Source organism: Chlorocebus sabaeus, chromosome 2 (assembly GCF_047675955.1).
Source record: "Chlorocebus sabaeus isolate Y175 chromosome 2, mChlSab1.0.hap1, whole genome shotgun sequence".
In the NCBI taxonomy this organism is placed as follows: domain Eukaryota; kingdom Metazoa; phylum Chordata; class Mammalia; order Primates; family Cercopithecidae; genus Chlorocebus; species Chlorocebus sabaeus.
In genome coordinates, this window is record NC_132905.1 from 62,262,077 (window position 1) to 62,274,921 (window position 12,845).

The 12,845-nt window shown below is 41.3% G+C and overlaps 2 protein-coding genes across 3 annotated transcripts in view; both read right to left on the bottom strand.

Annotated features, from left to right (window-relative positions):
• Positions 1–370: 370 nt before the first annotated feature.
• The window catches only part of SIRPD (signal regulatory protein delta), a 38,312-nt gene continuing 25,837 nt past the window's right edge, over positions 371–12,845 (bottom strand). The window contains exons 3-4 of one of the 2 annotated variants that reach the window (XM_037995042.2): positions 3,462–3,617; positions 371–766 (exon numbers count right to left, since the gene is read on the bottom strand). In XM_037995042.2, the coding sequence (XP_037850970.2) occupies positions 750–766; positions 3,462–3,617 (173 nt within the window). In that variant the 3' untranslated portion in view covers positions 371–749. Of the gene's footprint in view, positions 767–3,461; positions 3,621–12,845 lie in introns of both variants that reach the window. The other variant, XM_073008831.1, reaches the window with a different exon arrangement.
• LOC119618203 (signal-regulatory protein beta-1-like) lies at positions 8,068–9,308 on the bottom strand. Its single transcript, XM_037995043.2, has 2 exons — positions 8,825–9,308; positions 8,068–8,592 (listed from the first exon to the last, which is right to left on the bottom strand). Exons 1-2 carry the CDS (start codon positions 9,063–9,065, stop codon positions 8,273–8,275), a joined length of 561 nt encoding a protein of 186 aa, XP_037850971.1. The 5' UTR covers positions 9,066–9,308; the 3' UTR covers positions 8,068–8,272.

Sequence of the window (12,845 nt, forward strand, 5' to 3'; positions counted from 1 at the left end):
TGAACCGCTGGATGGGCCCTACAGGCAATAGGGAGGTCACGGTGCAATGACCAGTCTCCAGCTGTGACTGACACGGACTTCTCAGGCTGAATCCCCTGCAGCTCCTCCTCACCTGCCACTCCTAGAAGAACACAGGTCAGCTCCAAGCTCCAGCTGGGGCTGAGGCTGCGGTCCAGGTGCCTGGATTCAGATTGCATTTGAAGCCCCATTAATTCTTTCTTTCCATATCATGTATTAGCTTTTAGAATGGTCACATTTCTTAACTGGGTATCAAGAGAGACATAGAGACAAGACAGACAGACAGCCCTTGCTAAGGACACAGTCAGGAAGTCACAAGAGAAGACATATATCTAGAAAAGATGCTCAACAACCCCGGTAATCCAGTGAAGTGCATAATTAAACCACAAACAAATTGCTAACCTCCATGACAGACTAGCTGGAAAAGTTTTTCAAAAGATGTACACAGGTTTCAGCATATGAAAGTTAGAGCACATTTTCAGGCTGCAATAAATACTAGAGGCAGGTTGGTACCAAGGCAGGCAGAGAGGTCAATAAAACAGAAGAGAGAACCTAGAACTGGACCCAAGTAAATAGACAGATACACTGTACGATCAAGCTGGCATTTTATGTCAGTGGAAGAAAGCTCTCTTGAAGAAGGCAAATGAAACTCCTAAAAAGTAGCTGTCTCCAGGGAGCCAGATGAGTATGGGGCTTTTCTTGTTTACTTATACGTTTCTTCCCTGTTTGGATTATTTTGACAGCAATCCTGAAATACAATAAAAACAAAACAAAATAAAATAAAACATTTCTCCCTCCTGCAAGCTAAGAGCAGCCACAATTTTTAGAATATTAGCTTAGCAAACATGAAAAAGATTGCCAATTTTCTGTGTTGCTAAGGGTGTGGTGAGGCAGGCACTCCCACATACTGCTGATGGGAATAAAAATTGACACAATCTCTCCAGATGGCAATACAGCATTATAGTCATGATCTTATGATCTATGTACATGTGGCAAACCCATATTTAAACAAGTAAAGTGGGGGGATACTTTAACCAAATCTGTTTTGGTCACAGATGTTCAAAATACCCCCTGTCCATTGCTGCTGCTTCTGTGCTGTGTGTGGTGAGATAACGCATTACTGATATTGAGACACTCACGTTTTATTGGGAAATGGCTTTTGAAACCAAAAAACACTTTTGAAATGCAATTTCCCAATAAAACTCACACTCTTTGACTTAGTAATTCCTCTTCTAGGGCCTTATTCGAAAGAAACAATCAGACAGGGGTGAATATGCTTTGTAAAGGAATGGCAATCATAGTATTTACAATCTAGAAAAGTTTGATGTAAGGCCCATGTCCAAGAATAGGAGTGAGTTAGAAAAATGATGGAGCAACCACAAAATGGAAAACTATGTAGTGACTGGACTGATAATGTTGATGTATATATTGGGGATGTATTGATGATGCTGCAGACACATATATATTTACATGGAAAAGATCCCCAATTTATCACTGACTAAAAGAACAAATAAATCACCATATTTTGTGTAATCCTATTTTTGTTAAAAGTTCGATATATATAGAAGCAGCACAGTGAAGAAGTCAAAGTAAGAGCTAGTGGAATCCCATTGACCCAGGTTTCAATACCTCCTCTATTGCTTGATTGCTATAGTTTAAATATTCGTCCCCTCCAAAATTCTTGTGGAAATTCAATCCTCAATGTGCAATGTTGAGAGGTAGGGTCTTCAAGAGGTGATTGGGTCGTAAGAGCTCTGCATTATTTTGTAAATTAATAGATTCATGGGTTATCATGGGAGGGGAACTGTTGGTTTTACAAGAAGAGAGAGACAGACCCAAGTACAGTATGCTAGCATGCTCGGTGCCCTCACCATGAGATACCCTGTGCTGCCTCAGGACTCTTTAGAGAGTCCCCACCAGAAAGAAGGCTCTCACCAAATGTGGCCCCTTGACCTTGAACATTTCAGCCTTTATAACTATAAGAAATAAGTTCTTTTTCTATATGCATCATCCAGTTTCATGTATTCTATTCTAAGCAACAGAAAATAGACTGACATTGATGAAAAGAACCTCCCTGAGGCTCTGATTTCCTATCTATGTAATGTATACAACATGGAAAGTAAAACTTCTCATGCAATTTTGTTGTGAGACTGAAACCTGAAAATCTTTGAGAAACCCTCAGGACTGTGCTCATAGAAGGACTTCTGTGAAATGCACTTTCCATTTTTAACCACAAGTCCAGTAGGCTAGGTTCCAGCCCTGACAACCTGGTGATTCTAGGAAGCCCACACCCTTCTGTGGCTTTCAGTTCCTTCTTCTACCAAGCCTGATGGACTATTCTCATTTCCCATGACTTTTGTGAGTTCTAAGTGAAGACATAGACTTGCCAAAGACACAGAGTGAGTGGTGCAATGGCCTGATGCAGCAGGACGATTTTCATGTGCTCATATTCACACTTCCTAAGCCCTAAAAGGCTGTAACAGCCAGAGTTCACGTAGGTGGTTCTGTGTGCTACACGTTACTCCAAACACTTAACTATATTAATTAACTAGTTTGATTCTCACCACAACTTTATTGGAAAGGCATTATTATTTATCTTGATTTCACAGACAAGAAAAGAGGCACAGAGAAGTTGAGTAACTTATCTATAGTCAAACAGCCTACAAATGATGAAACTTGGATTTGAACCCTGGCTTGTTGGCTTTTTTTTTTTTTTAGATGCCTGTGCTTTTCACCACTTTATTAGGTGGAGTGTAAACTGAGATGTTAACACCACTGGGAGAAGGATGGGCGCCCCTCCTGACTGTCCAGATCAGCTTTGGAGAGAAGGGAGTAGACAGGCAGGAGAAACGCCCACATCAAGAACATAATCTTAGGTTACTGAGATTCTGGGAGACTTACTAGTCTGAAAAGGACGATTTAGCATTTTTTTCTAATAGTTCCACATTGTATGTGTAGTACTTGTTATATCTATCTATCTATCTATCTAATCTATCTATTAATTACCTATCCATCTATGTGTATTCATCTTAACGACAGCATCCCTGCCTCCCTCCTGGGGACCGAGGAGTCAAACGCTGCTCCTCTATTTCTTCCCTCAGGATGGCATCAGGTTCTGCAGGTCAGGCCTATGGGGTCGTGGAACCTTCACAGGGTGTCAGGGGTGTAGGAAGTGAGAGGGACTGGGCACCCTTGTCACGGGGAAATGCCTGGATAGGAGAGAAAGCAACCCCTCCAAGCGATAAGAATTCTGGAGGGATTTGCTTTGGAGACACATGTTACAAAACAAACTATTTAGGGAAGTGTCTTAAAGAGGAAAGGGCAGCAAAGAGGCCCTAGAACAACAGAGATTCATCTGCCCCACTGCAGGTGGCCAAATGGTACCGCCACCAAACTCAGGAGAGCATCCCTGCATCATGGTACCTGAGGGTGGGGGCACTCACCTGTGCGTCCCAGCAGCCAGAGACAGCAGCAGGGATGGATGAAATCGTTTCTGTTGTTTCTCTCAGGCAGGGCCGAGAGGCAGGGACAGGCATCGTGGTGGACCCTGGAGCCTGCTCTGCCTGTAGGTTTGTTTTGGGGAGGTCCTGGATTCTGCTCTGCTGAGAGAGGCAGAACTGTATCTTCCATGATGTAAGAAGAAGTTACTATGATGGGAGGAAAGGGCTGTGGCATTATGACAGTTCCAGTTTCTAGATTATGAGATAGGAATCAGACAAAAGCTAAGAAGTTACTGATATAAGGGTCCCAAGGTGCTTGGAGGGGGCCTGGCAGACACCCTTAGTACCGAGACTCTGCCCTTTGGGCCCCTCACTTTGTGTCAGGTGTGCTGGTGACCCTTCCTCATCCAGGAGCCCAGGAACACGGTCTGTCGTAGAGAAAGGTGTGTCCAGCCTCCTGTAATGGTCCAAGACCTGGGCTCAGATGAGCTGTGCAGCTAGTCAGGGGGAGGGCTCCTGGGAATGGGGCTTCACAGGTGTGGGTCCCTGTTTTTCCCCACTCCAGAGGTGTCAGTTGTGAAAATGAGCCTGAAGCCACGTCTGATGGGAGGCTTTGGCTCTTCAAAGTACACTTACAGGGGAAGTGGCTTTGAGTGAGCAAGGAGTTAGATCTTGGGAGAAGGAGGATAGCTTCTGTTTTAGAGGAAAGGGGAAGAAACCTGTGTGTGTTAAGCGGGAGGTGCAGGGCCTTACGGTGCTCATACTGTAGGAACAGTGATATGCAGAAACACAGCTGGGAGGAGGGGTATCTCTTTTGTCTGTCCCTAGTCTGGGGCCATCTCTTGGGAGAAGGGAGTAGAGGAGCTGTAGAAATGCTCACACCAAGAATGCATCTCCCCTCTTCCTTCTGAGCAGCAGCCACCTGCACATGAAATCACATCCAGAGCCTCTAGCCATGAGCTCATCACTTCTGTGGGCCCAGTGCCAGACACTGCCTCCTGTGACTTAGTTTCCCCACTGCTCCCGACCCCTGCCTCCTTGCCAGTGGCTGACCGGATGTTGGTGATGACAAGGGGTGGAATGAAAGGGGCCAACCAGCGATGGGATTTGATTACTCTGTAGCACGATGAGTGTCCCTCTCCCCTCGACACCTTATTCTAGCTTGCTAAACATTTTTTCTGAGAGGGATTTCTTGACAAGGAACTGGTCAGAGTGTTCCATTTAGCACTCATTGTTCTAACTCTAATCTCTGTCTTCCTGATGACAGACTCTATTCTCCAGAGCTGATTGCAACAAGGTCCCTCTTCCCTCATGCTCTTTGACACTCCTCCCATGGAGATGTAGGCATATGTTATCTCTCCCTGAGTCTGGGCAGGCCTGTGACTGTAACAGAAGCTATGTGATGTGACTTCTGAGGCTAGACCATAATAATTCCCTGTACTTCTACCTGGCTCTCTTGGGATGCTCATTTTTGGAACCTTGCCACCATGCTATGAGGAAGCGCAAACTAGCATGCATGAAGAGATCACATTGCAGGGACACATGTAAGAGTTCTAGCTGACATCCCAGCTAAGATGCAGCCAATATCCATTATCAATCAACAGACATGTAAAAGAAGAAGCTTCCAGATGACCCAGCAGTTGAATCATCCCCAGGTGAGTTTCCTAACTGAGACCCCAGGCAACATATAGCAGAGACAAGTCATTCTCATACCCCGTCTGAATTCCTTACCCATAGTGTCATTGATCATAATAAAATGCCTGTTTTTTTGACCTTGTGTTTTGGGGTGTTTTGCCATGCAGCGATAGTAACTAGACAGCACCCTTGGCAACATTTTCCTTACCACCACTCATTAGCTTCTGCCTCCTTCACTGGACTTGCTGTTCCTTGTTGGCAGGAACCACTGAATACGGGGATTAAAAGGCAGGCTTTGGGGCCAGAAGGAACAGTGGGTCAGAATCTTGGACTTAGGTGGTATTTGCATGGAAGTGGGCAAGTCATTCACATGCCTATGCCCTGCTGTCTGCTAAGCAACTACAGAGCATAGTCATCACTCACATACCATCAGCTCTTTTTTCTGTGTCCTCATCTCAGTGTATGTCATACATTGAGATGGGATTTGATTGTTAAACCAGAAAACCTTGGTGTCATTTTTGATTTTGATAACTCCTCCCATTCCCCATATCCTTTAATCTAAATATATCTTTAGTCTGTTCAGACCACTATAAGAGAATACTATAGACTGGGTGGCTTCTAAGCAACATGAATTTATCTCTCACGTATCCGAAGCCTGGCAAGTCTAAGACCCAGAAGCCAGCAGATTTGGTGTTTGGTGAGGGCCCACTTCCTGGTTCATAGACAGCTTCTCACTGTGTTCTCACATGGTGGAAGGGGCAAGAGAGCTCTCTGGGGCCTCTTTTATAAGGACACTAATCCCATTCATGACTCTACCCTGATGACTGAATCACCTCCCAACAACAGCCTTCCTCCTAACATTGTCATATTGGGCATTAGGATTTAACATATGAATTTGGAGGGGACAAAAACCTTCAGTGCATAGTGACCTTAAATCCTCCTGCATCTTTCTCTCCACTGTCATCTCTGGCTTGGACAGGCTACCATTTTGCCTCCCTTACTCTTTCTCTATTTCAGTCTTTTCCTTATGCTGTAGTCAGAGTGATACTTTTAGAAATTTAGAGAAATCTGACCATGCTTCTCTCTGGTAGTGGCTTCCCACTGTTCTTAGGGAAAATAAAAGATGTTTCTCTTGTTCCTGACTGATCTGGCTCCAAATGCTTTGCCAGCCTCAGCTGCTAGCCCTTTCACTCCCAAGATGCTGCTCTTTCTTCCCTGAACTTCAGATGACCACTCCCTTCTCCTCCTTTTTGTAGATAAACTGAGAGTGCCCTTAGTACCTTGTAAGAATTGTAATCAGATGTTTATGTTGGAAGTCTTCCTTACTTGCTAGAGTACACACCTCAGTGAGAACAGAGGTTGGCTCAACTCTCTTTCCCACTGAGAATGCTCAACAGGTGTTTTGTACCCAGGAGGAAATAGCCAGTGGATTCATGGTAAGTGTTCACAGTGACCCCAGGTGTTTGATCTCTGATCTAGCTCTCCCCAGAGGCATTAATGCCACAGGATCCCTATATGTTCAGGGATCCCACAGTTGCCCTTTCTTTTTTCCCCTTTTTGGGGCTCCCCCATCCCTGGAAACCCTGGGAGCCTGACACTGATTAACTAAACCACAGTAGTAGCCTCACAGCTACCTCATCCTTGATCTCCACTTGGTCAGGACTGGGTTCTACCCTTAATTTTGGATGCTCCCTTGGATGGATGTTGCTGGAGGACAAAGAGTTGATATCTAGCCTTGTGAAATGAGACATTGCCTCCTCCTTGGGTCCTGATCCCCTCTGCTTTCCTCAAGACATCTTTTGCAAATGCTTGATCAAGTCCCTCTTCCCCCATCACCACATCTGAGATGGAGCTTCTTAGTGTATTCCAGGAAATTCCTGGGGAAGTAAGAGTGATGTATTCCTCTCTTGCCGCCAGATGAACCTGGGCACCATGTGTCCTTGTGGGCTCTTCTTGGAATGACTTCTTCCCTAACCTTAGCCTGATCCCATACCAGGCTGTGACCACAACCTTGTCCTGCCTCCCTGGACCTCCCCTCAATTTACAGTTAGGCCATCTACTTCCTGTAGAATGGAGGGTGAAGACTCCATCACCAGCAGCACCTTGTGGCCTAGGAGGAGACACACAAAAGGAAGGGTGGGCAACAAGTATCATCAGAGGGCACAAGGGGGTCCATCCTCCACGACTTTCACTTTCCCTTCTGAGGCTCCCAGGGCCCATCTTAGACAACGGTTCCCATTGCACTATGCCTTGCCAGCACAAATACCTGAGACAGGAGCCCAGGTGAGAACACACGCATCTCACACTGCTGGGCTAGGCCTTGTCTAGGAAAAAGGAGGCAGCTCCAACCATTTAACTACCTTGTATTACCTTGTTAGCACTCAGCATAGTCCTATGAGATAGGTATTATGATTTCTATGTTGCTGAGAAAATCAAGGCTCAGAGATTTTAGAAACTTTCCAGGATCACAAGGTAGTGAGAATCAAACTCATGTTTGTCAAACACTGTGCTCATCCTTGCTGCCCCTCTGAATCAAGAAAGGGCAGGAGATCCAGACACCCGGGACACCCAGAGCCTGGAGCCTGGGAGAACACCACCACATCAGGGCACAGAAGGATGTGTCTACACTGACAGTAAGTGGAACGTAGATGTGTTCCTATTGAGAGAATTTCAAGGCTGCTCTTTTCAGCACCAGGAAGGACCTGGGTTTAATCAGAAAATGATGAAAACACTAAAAAATCTCCTGGCAAGAAACCATTAAGATCATTCAAGGAAACACAGGCTCCCTGTCTTGGCAGGAGTTTCAGACATTATCTAGCCCTCTTATGACCTTGTACCTTAAAATCCTAGTACCTGAAATCCTGTTTGAGACCTTAAAAGAAAGGGCAACAAATAATATATGAGAGATCTCTCTAGGGAGTTGGATTGGGTGTACTTGATTCCTAATAGAGATTTAGTTTTTGATAAATACCTATACGATTTTGGGTTGTGTGTGTGTGTGCGCATGCACTTCTGTGTGTGAGGGAGAAGGAGAGAGTGAGAGTGTGTGAGTCAGCAAGAGAATGAGAAAGAGAGTGGACTTTGCTTTTATAATTTAAACTTTTATAAATCTGAAAAAGAACATTTTATGGAAAGATGAAGGAGCCTCCTTAAATAAATCATGGAGGCCTTGCTATTGGCTACAACTGAGACCTATCCAGGTGAGCAGAGGCCCAAAATGTCATTTTTACGGTGATCTTCTGCCATCCGTCTTGTTCCACCTGGCAGGTGAGCATAGTGTCCTCCTCATGGTCACTGTTTTCCACCAGGATGGAGCTCTGTATGCTGTACAGTCCATCTTTGCCCTTGGTGGGGGTCAGGGTCTCATCTCTCTGGGAGACACTTCCATCCTTCAGCCATGTCAGTTGCATGTCCTGGGGATAGAACTTCTCTGCCTGGCAGGTGACATTCATCTTGTTATTTGAGGCAGGGTGCTGAAGAATGGACACCTTGGGTGGAACTGAAATAGCATAGAACACATGCTCAGATGTCATGAAACAATCAGATCCATCTGCTTATTGCTTGGTGGCCATTTACTTAGCACCTACTTAGCATGTCGCTGTGCCTAGCACATAGTAGATGTTCGGTAGTTGGAATGACCTGTTATTATTTAAGCCTATTCCCTGGAGCAAATTTGGGAAAAACTATGCTCCAAAGACACGTGAAAGCTGGGTACATGTGGTGTTACCTACCTATTATGGTCTCAGACAAATCAGCCTTCCCATGAAGAGGGTAATGCAAGCTCCGGTGGTATACACTGCAGGTAACATGAGAGTTTAGGTCATCTAGAGCTGGGACTACCTCCGTGGTACTGACGACTTTGTAGGCATTGCTGTTCTTTAACTGAACCACATGGGTCTGGAGGGATGAGAGTTTCTTCCCATTTTTGAACCACTTCAGGGTGACATTTCTGGGATAGAAGCCGTAGGACATGCAGCTAAAATTCACAGTCTGCCCGAGCAAGGCCCTCTCCAAGGGGCCTATTACCACAGGGAGAGAGGGTGGAGCTACAAGAAGGAAGATGAATAAATAATTAGTGTTGGTAAGCTATAAAGTATTCTATGTGCCTTATAAAATTTTAATTCTGACAAGTCCGTGATTAGGTATGATAATGTCCATTTTATAGATAAGGAAATTGAAGCTGGTAGAGGTAAAATAAAAAATACTAGCAACTTGCAAAGCCTGGACCGGAAAACAGGTTTATCTGACCACATAGCCTGTGATCTTGACTCAGGTGACACTGTTTCTCTGTTCAGAAGCCATATTCCTATATCTTTCTCACTCTTGGTATTGATTACTCCTACTTACCCATTCTCATTTAATAAGGTTTAGACAACAAGGAATAGAAGGAAGTGTTCTTAGCCTAATGCTTATCTACCAAAAATTCTAAAACAAAATATCTTTAATGTGCAACTTTATAAGAATGTCCTTTAGTCAGCAACAACAGGATACCTACTCTCATTGTATCTATTCAATGATGTACTGGAGAGTCTGGCCTAAGCAATGAAACAAAAAGTGATGAATAAACAATAATTGAGGAGAAAGAAAAAATATAATGTAAACTGACACAAAAAACTTAAGTGAATCTATTTGCTGACTAAAAAACTGATAGATTAGAAAACCAAATGAATAAAAATTTTAAAATTATTATATTTGACTGAACACAGAATAAATTCCAAACAGATTAAATTCTTAAATCTAAAATTTAATAAAACTATAAGAAGGAAAAAATAAGGGAATATCTATATGTCTCTGAGTTGGAAAAGAACTTTAAGACAAGATCCTAAAAACACAATTCATTGAGATTTGTAAAGTTGACTTTAAAGATTTATAAAGGTAACTATAATAAGGATCAAATTATACACGACGAGAAACATAAAACAAAACTTAAAAGCAATCAGTAAATAGGAGAGGAAAGGAAGTAATACATATAAGGTAATGTGAATGAAACAAAAAGCAAGCATAAAACATAGAGGATCAACAAAACCAAAAGTTGCTTCTTTGAAAACATATAATTCTCTGGTGAAAATGAAGAGAGGAAATAAAATATTGAGAGAGAGAGAGAGAGAGAGACATACAATCACAGATGTGCAAAAGGGGCATTACTATAAACCTTGCAGGCATTAAAATGATAAAAATTGGATATATTGAATAGCTTTTGCCAATATAAAATATAAAATTTAGAAAAAGTGAAAAACTACCTGGAAAAATGTAGCTTATCAGAAGTGAATAAGAAGAAATAAGAAACCTGGGCAGTATCAAAATTATTAAAGAAACTGAATCAGTAATTAAAAAAATTTTCCTGTAATGAAAATTCTAGATCTAGATGACTTCACTGGAAAGATCTGCCAAACATTTATGTAATGAATAAATTTTATCTTATGTAATCTTTTCTAAAAAATAGAAAAAGCAGATAGACTTCCCAACTCATTTTTTGAAGATAGCATAACTTCAACAACAAAATTCCAACAAGAATAATATAAAGAAAACACATAGATTATTATCTTAATTCTGAATATACGTTAAAAAATCCCAGACAAACTTCAGCAAACTGAATAACACACTATCACCAGAGTGGTTTTATTTCAGGAATAAAAAGTTGAATTAATGTTAGAAAATCAGACTGGGAAACATTGCAAAACCACATCTCTACAAAAAATACAAAAACTAGCCAGGTGTGGTGGCATGGGCATGTAGTTCCAGCTGCTGGGGAGGCTGAGGTGGGAGGACCACTTGAGCTCAGGAGGTCAAGGCTCCAGTGAGCTGAGATTGCACCGCTGCACTCCAGCCTGGGTGAAAAAGCAAGACACGGTCTCAAAAAAATAAAAATAAAAATAAAAAAGAATATCAAATAATGTTATTCATCACATTTCCAAATTGAAAGACAGTAGAACCATATTACCATTTCAACAGATGCAAGAAAAACATTAAATGTTAATATTTATGTTTAGAAATTATTTGTAAACTAAGAATAGAGGTGAATTAATCTGATAGAGATAATCCATTAGATTGAACCATATGCAATTGCTATTTTTATTATATGAAAAATGATAGAATATAGGCAATATATAGTTCATCCTAATTTTTAAAATACAACAAACATTATAATCAAAGGTAAAACATTGAAAGCTTTGAAATCAAGTTGGTGTAATCTGGCTTGCCACCAGAAATTAAATCCAATCTTTTATCAGAGATTCTAATTTGCTTAAGAAGTCATAAAGGAATATAAAACATATAAAGATTAGGATGAAATATGTTAAACTGTTATTATTACTACATGATACCATTATGCCTCAAGAAAGGTCAAAAGAATCTATAGACAAAATTTTTGAAATAATATGAGAATTTAACAAGTTTTCTAAGTACAAAATCGATGTAAATTCAATTTTAACAAACATTAGAAAATTAAAAACATTTTTAAATGATCTCATTTATAATAATATTAAAAATATAAAGCGTGGAGGAATCAATCTGACAAGAGGTGTACCATGTCTATAGTAAAAACTACAAAACTTTATTGAATGACATTATAAAGGATTTAATGAATGAAAAGACATACCATGTTCATTGATAGAAAATAATATTGTAAAAATAAAGAAATGTATGCGTAGGCATATATGAAGATACAAACATTTGAATTATTCCCAGTTGATAAGAAGTCAGTGTAATCACAATTAAAATCCCATAAATTATGTGTGTGTGCATATGTGAGTGTGTGCTGAACTTGACAAAGGTATTCTAAACTTTTCATGGAAATGAAAACGGCCAAGCATAACCAAAAAGAATAAGGTGGGATGACTTGTTCTACCAAGTACTAAAACTTATTACAGAGCTGTAGTTATCAAGATAGTGGTGTTTGAAGGAACGAACAAAGAAAACATGGAAAAAATTAGAACCCCAAATCAGATCCATCATATGAATGCTTAATTTTTGACAAGTTTGCACTGCAGAGCAGTGAAGAAAAGGGAAATTTTTAAAATAAATGAAGTTGGAACAATTAGATATTCATATGGGGAAAAATAAAATCTCATATCACAAATATGGGGATTCAGACTAAATGTGAAAGGCAAAACTATAAAGCTTAACTATAGGAAGCTATGTAAGAGTATGTCTTCAGGATTTAAAGGATTAAGGAAAGATTTCTTTTTTTTTTTTTTTTTTTTTTAATTTATTATTATTAAACTTCAAGTTGTAGGGTACATGTGCACAACGTGCAGGTTTGCTACATATGTATACTTGTGCCATGTTGGTGTGCTGCACCCATCAACTCGTCATTTACATCAGGTATAACTCCCAATGCAATCCCTCCCCCCTCCCCCCTCCCCATGATAGGCCCCGGTGTGTGATGTTCCCCTTCCCGAGTCCAAGTGATCTCATTGTTCAGTTCCCACCTACGAGTGAGAACATGCGGTGTTTGGTTTTCTGTTCTTGTGATAGTTTGCTAAGAATGATGGTTTCCAGCTGCATCCATGTCCCTACAAAGGACACAAACTCATCCTTTTTTATGGCTGCATAGTATTCCATGGTGTATATGTGCCACATTTTCTTAATCCAATCTGTCACTGATGGACATTTGGGTTGATTCCAAGTCTTTGCTATTGTGAATAGTGCTGCAATAAACATACGTGTGCATGTGTCCTTATAGCAGCATAATTTATAATCCTTTGGGTATATACCCAGTAATGGGATGGCTGGGTCATATGGTACATCTAG

Excerpts from the sequence above, each read along its gene's own strand:
- LOC119618203 (XM_037995043.2), bottom strand. The coding sequence starts at position 9,065 with ATGTCCTACGGCTTCTATCCCAGAAATGTCACCCTGAAGTGGTTCAAA. Across the intron at positions 8,593-8,824 it reads TTTGTCTGAGACCATAATAG|TTCCACCCAAGGTGTCCATT; the intron begins GTAGGTAACACC and ends ATGCTATTTCAG.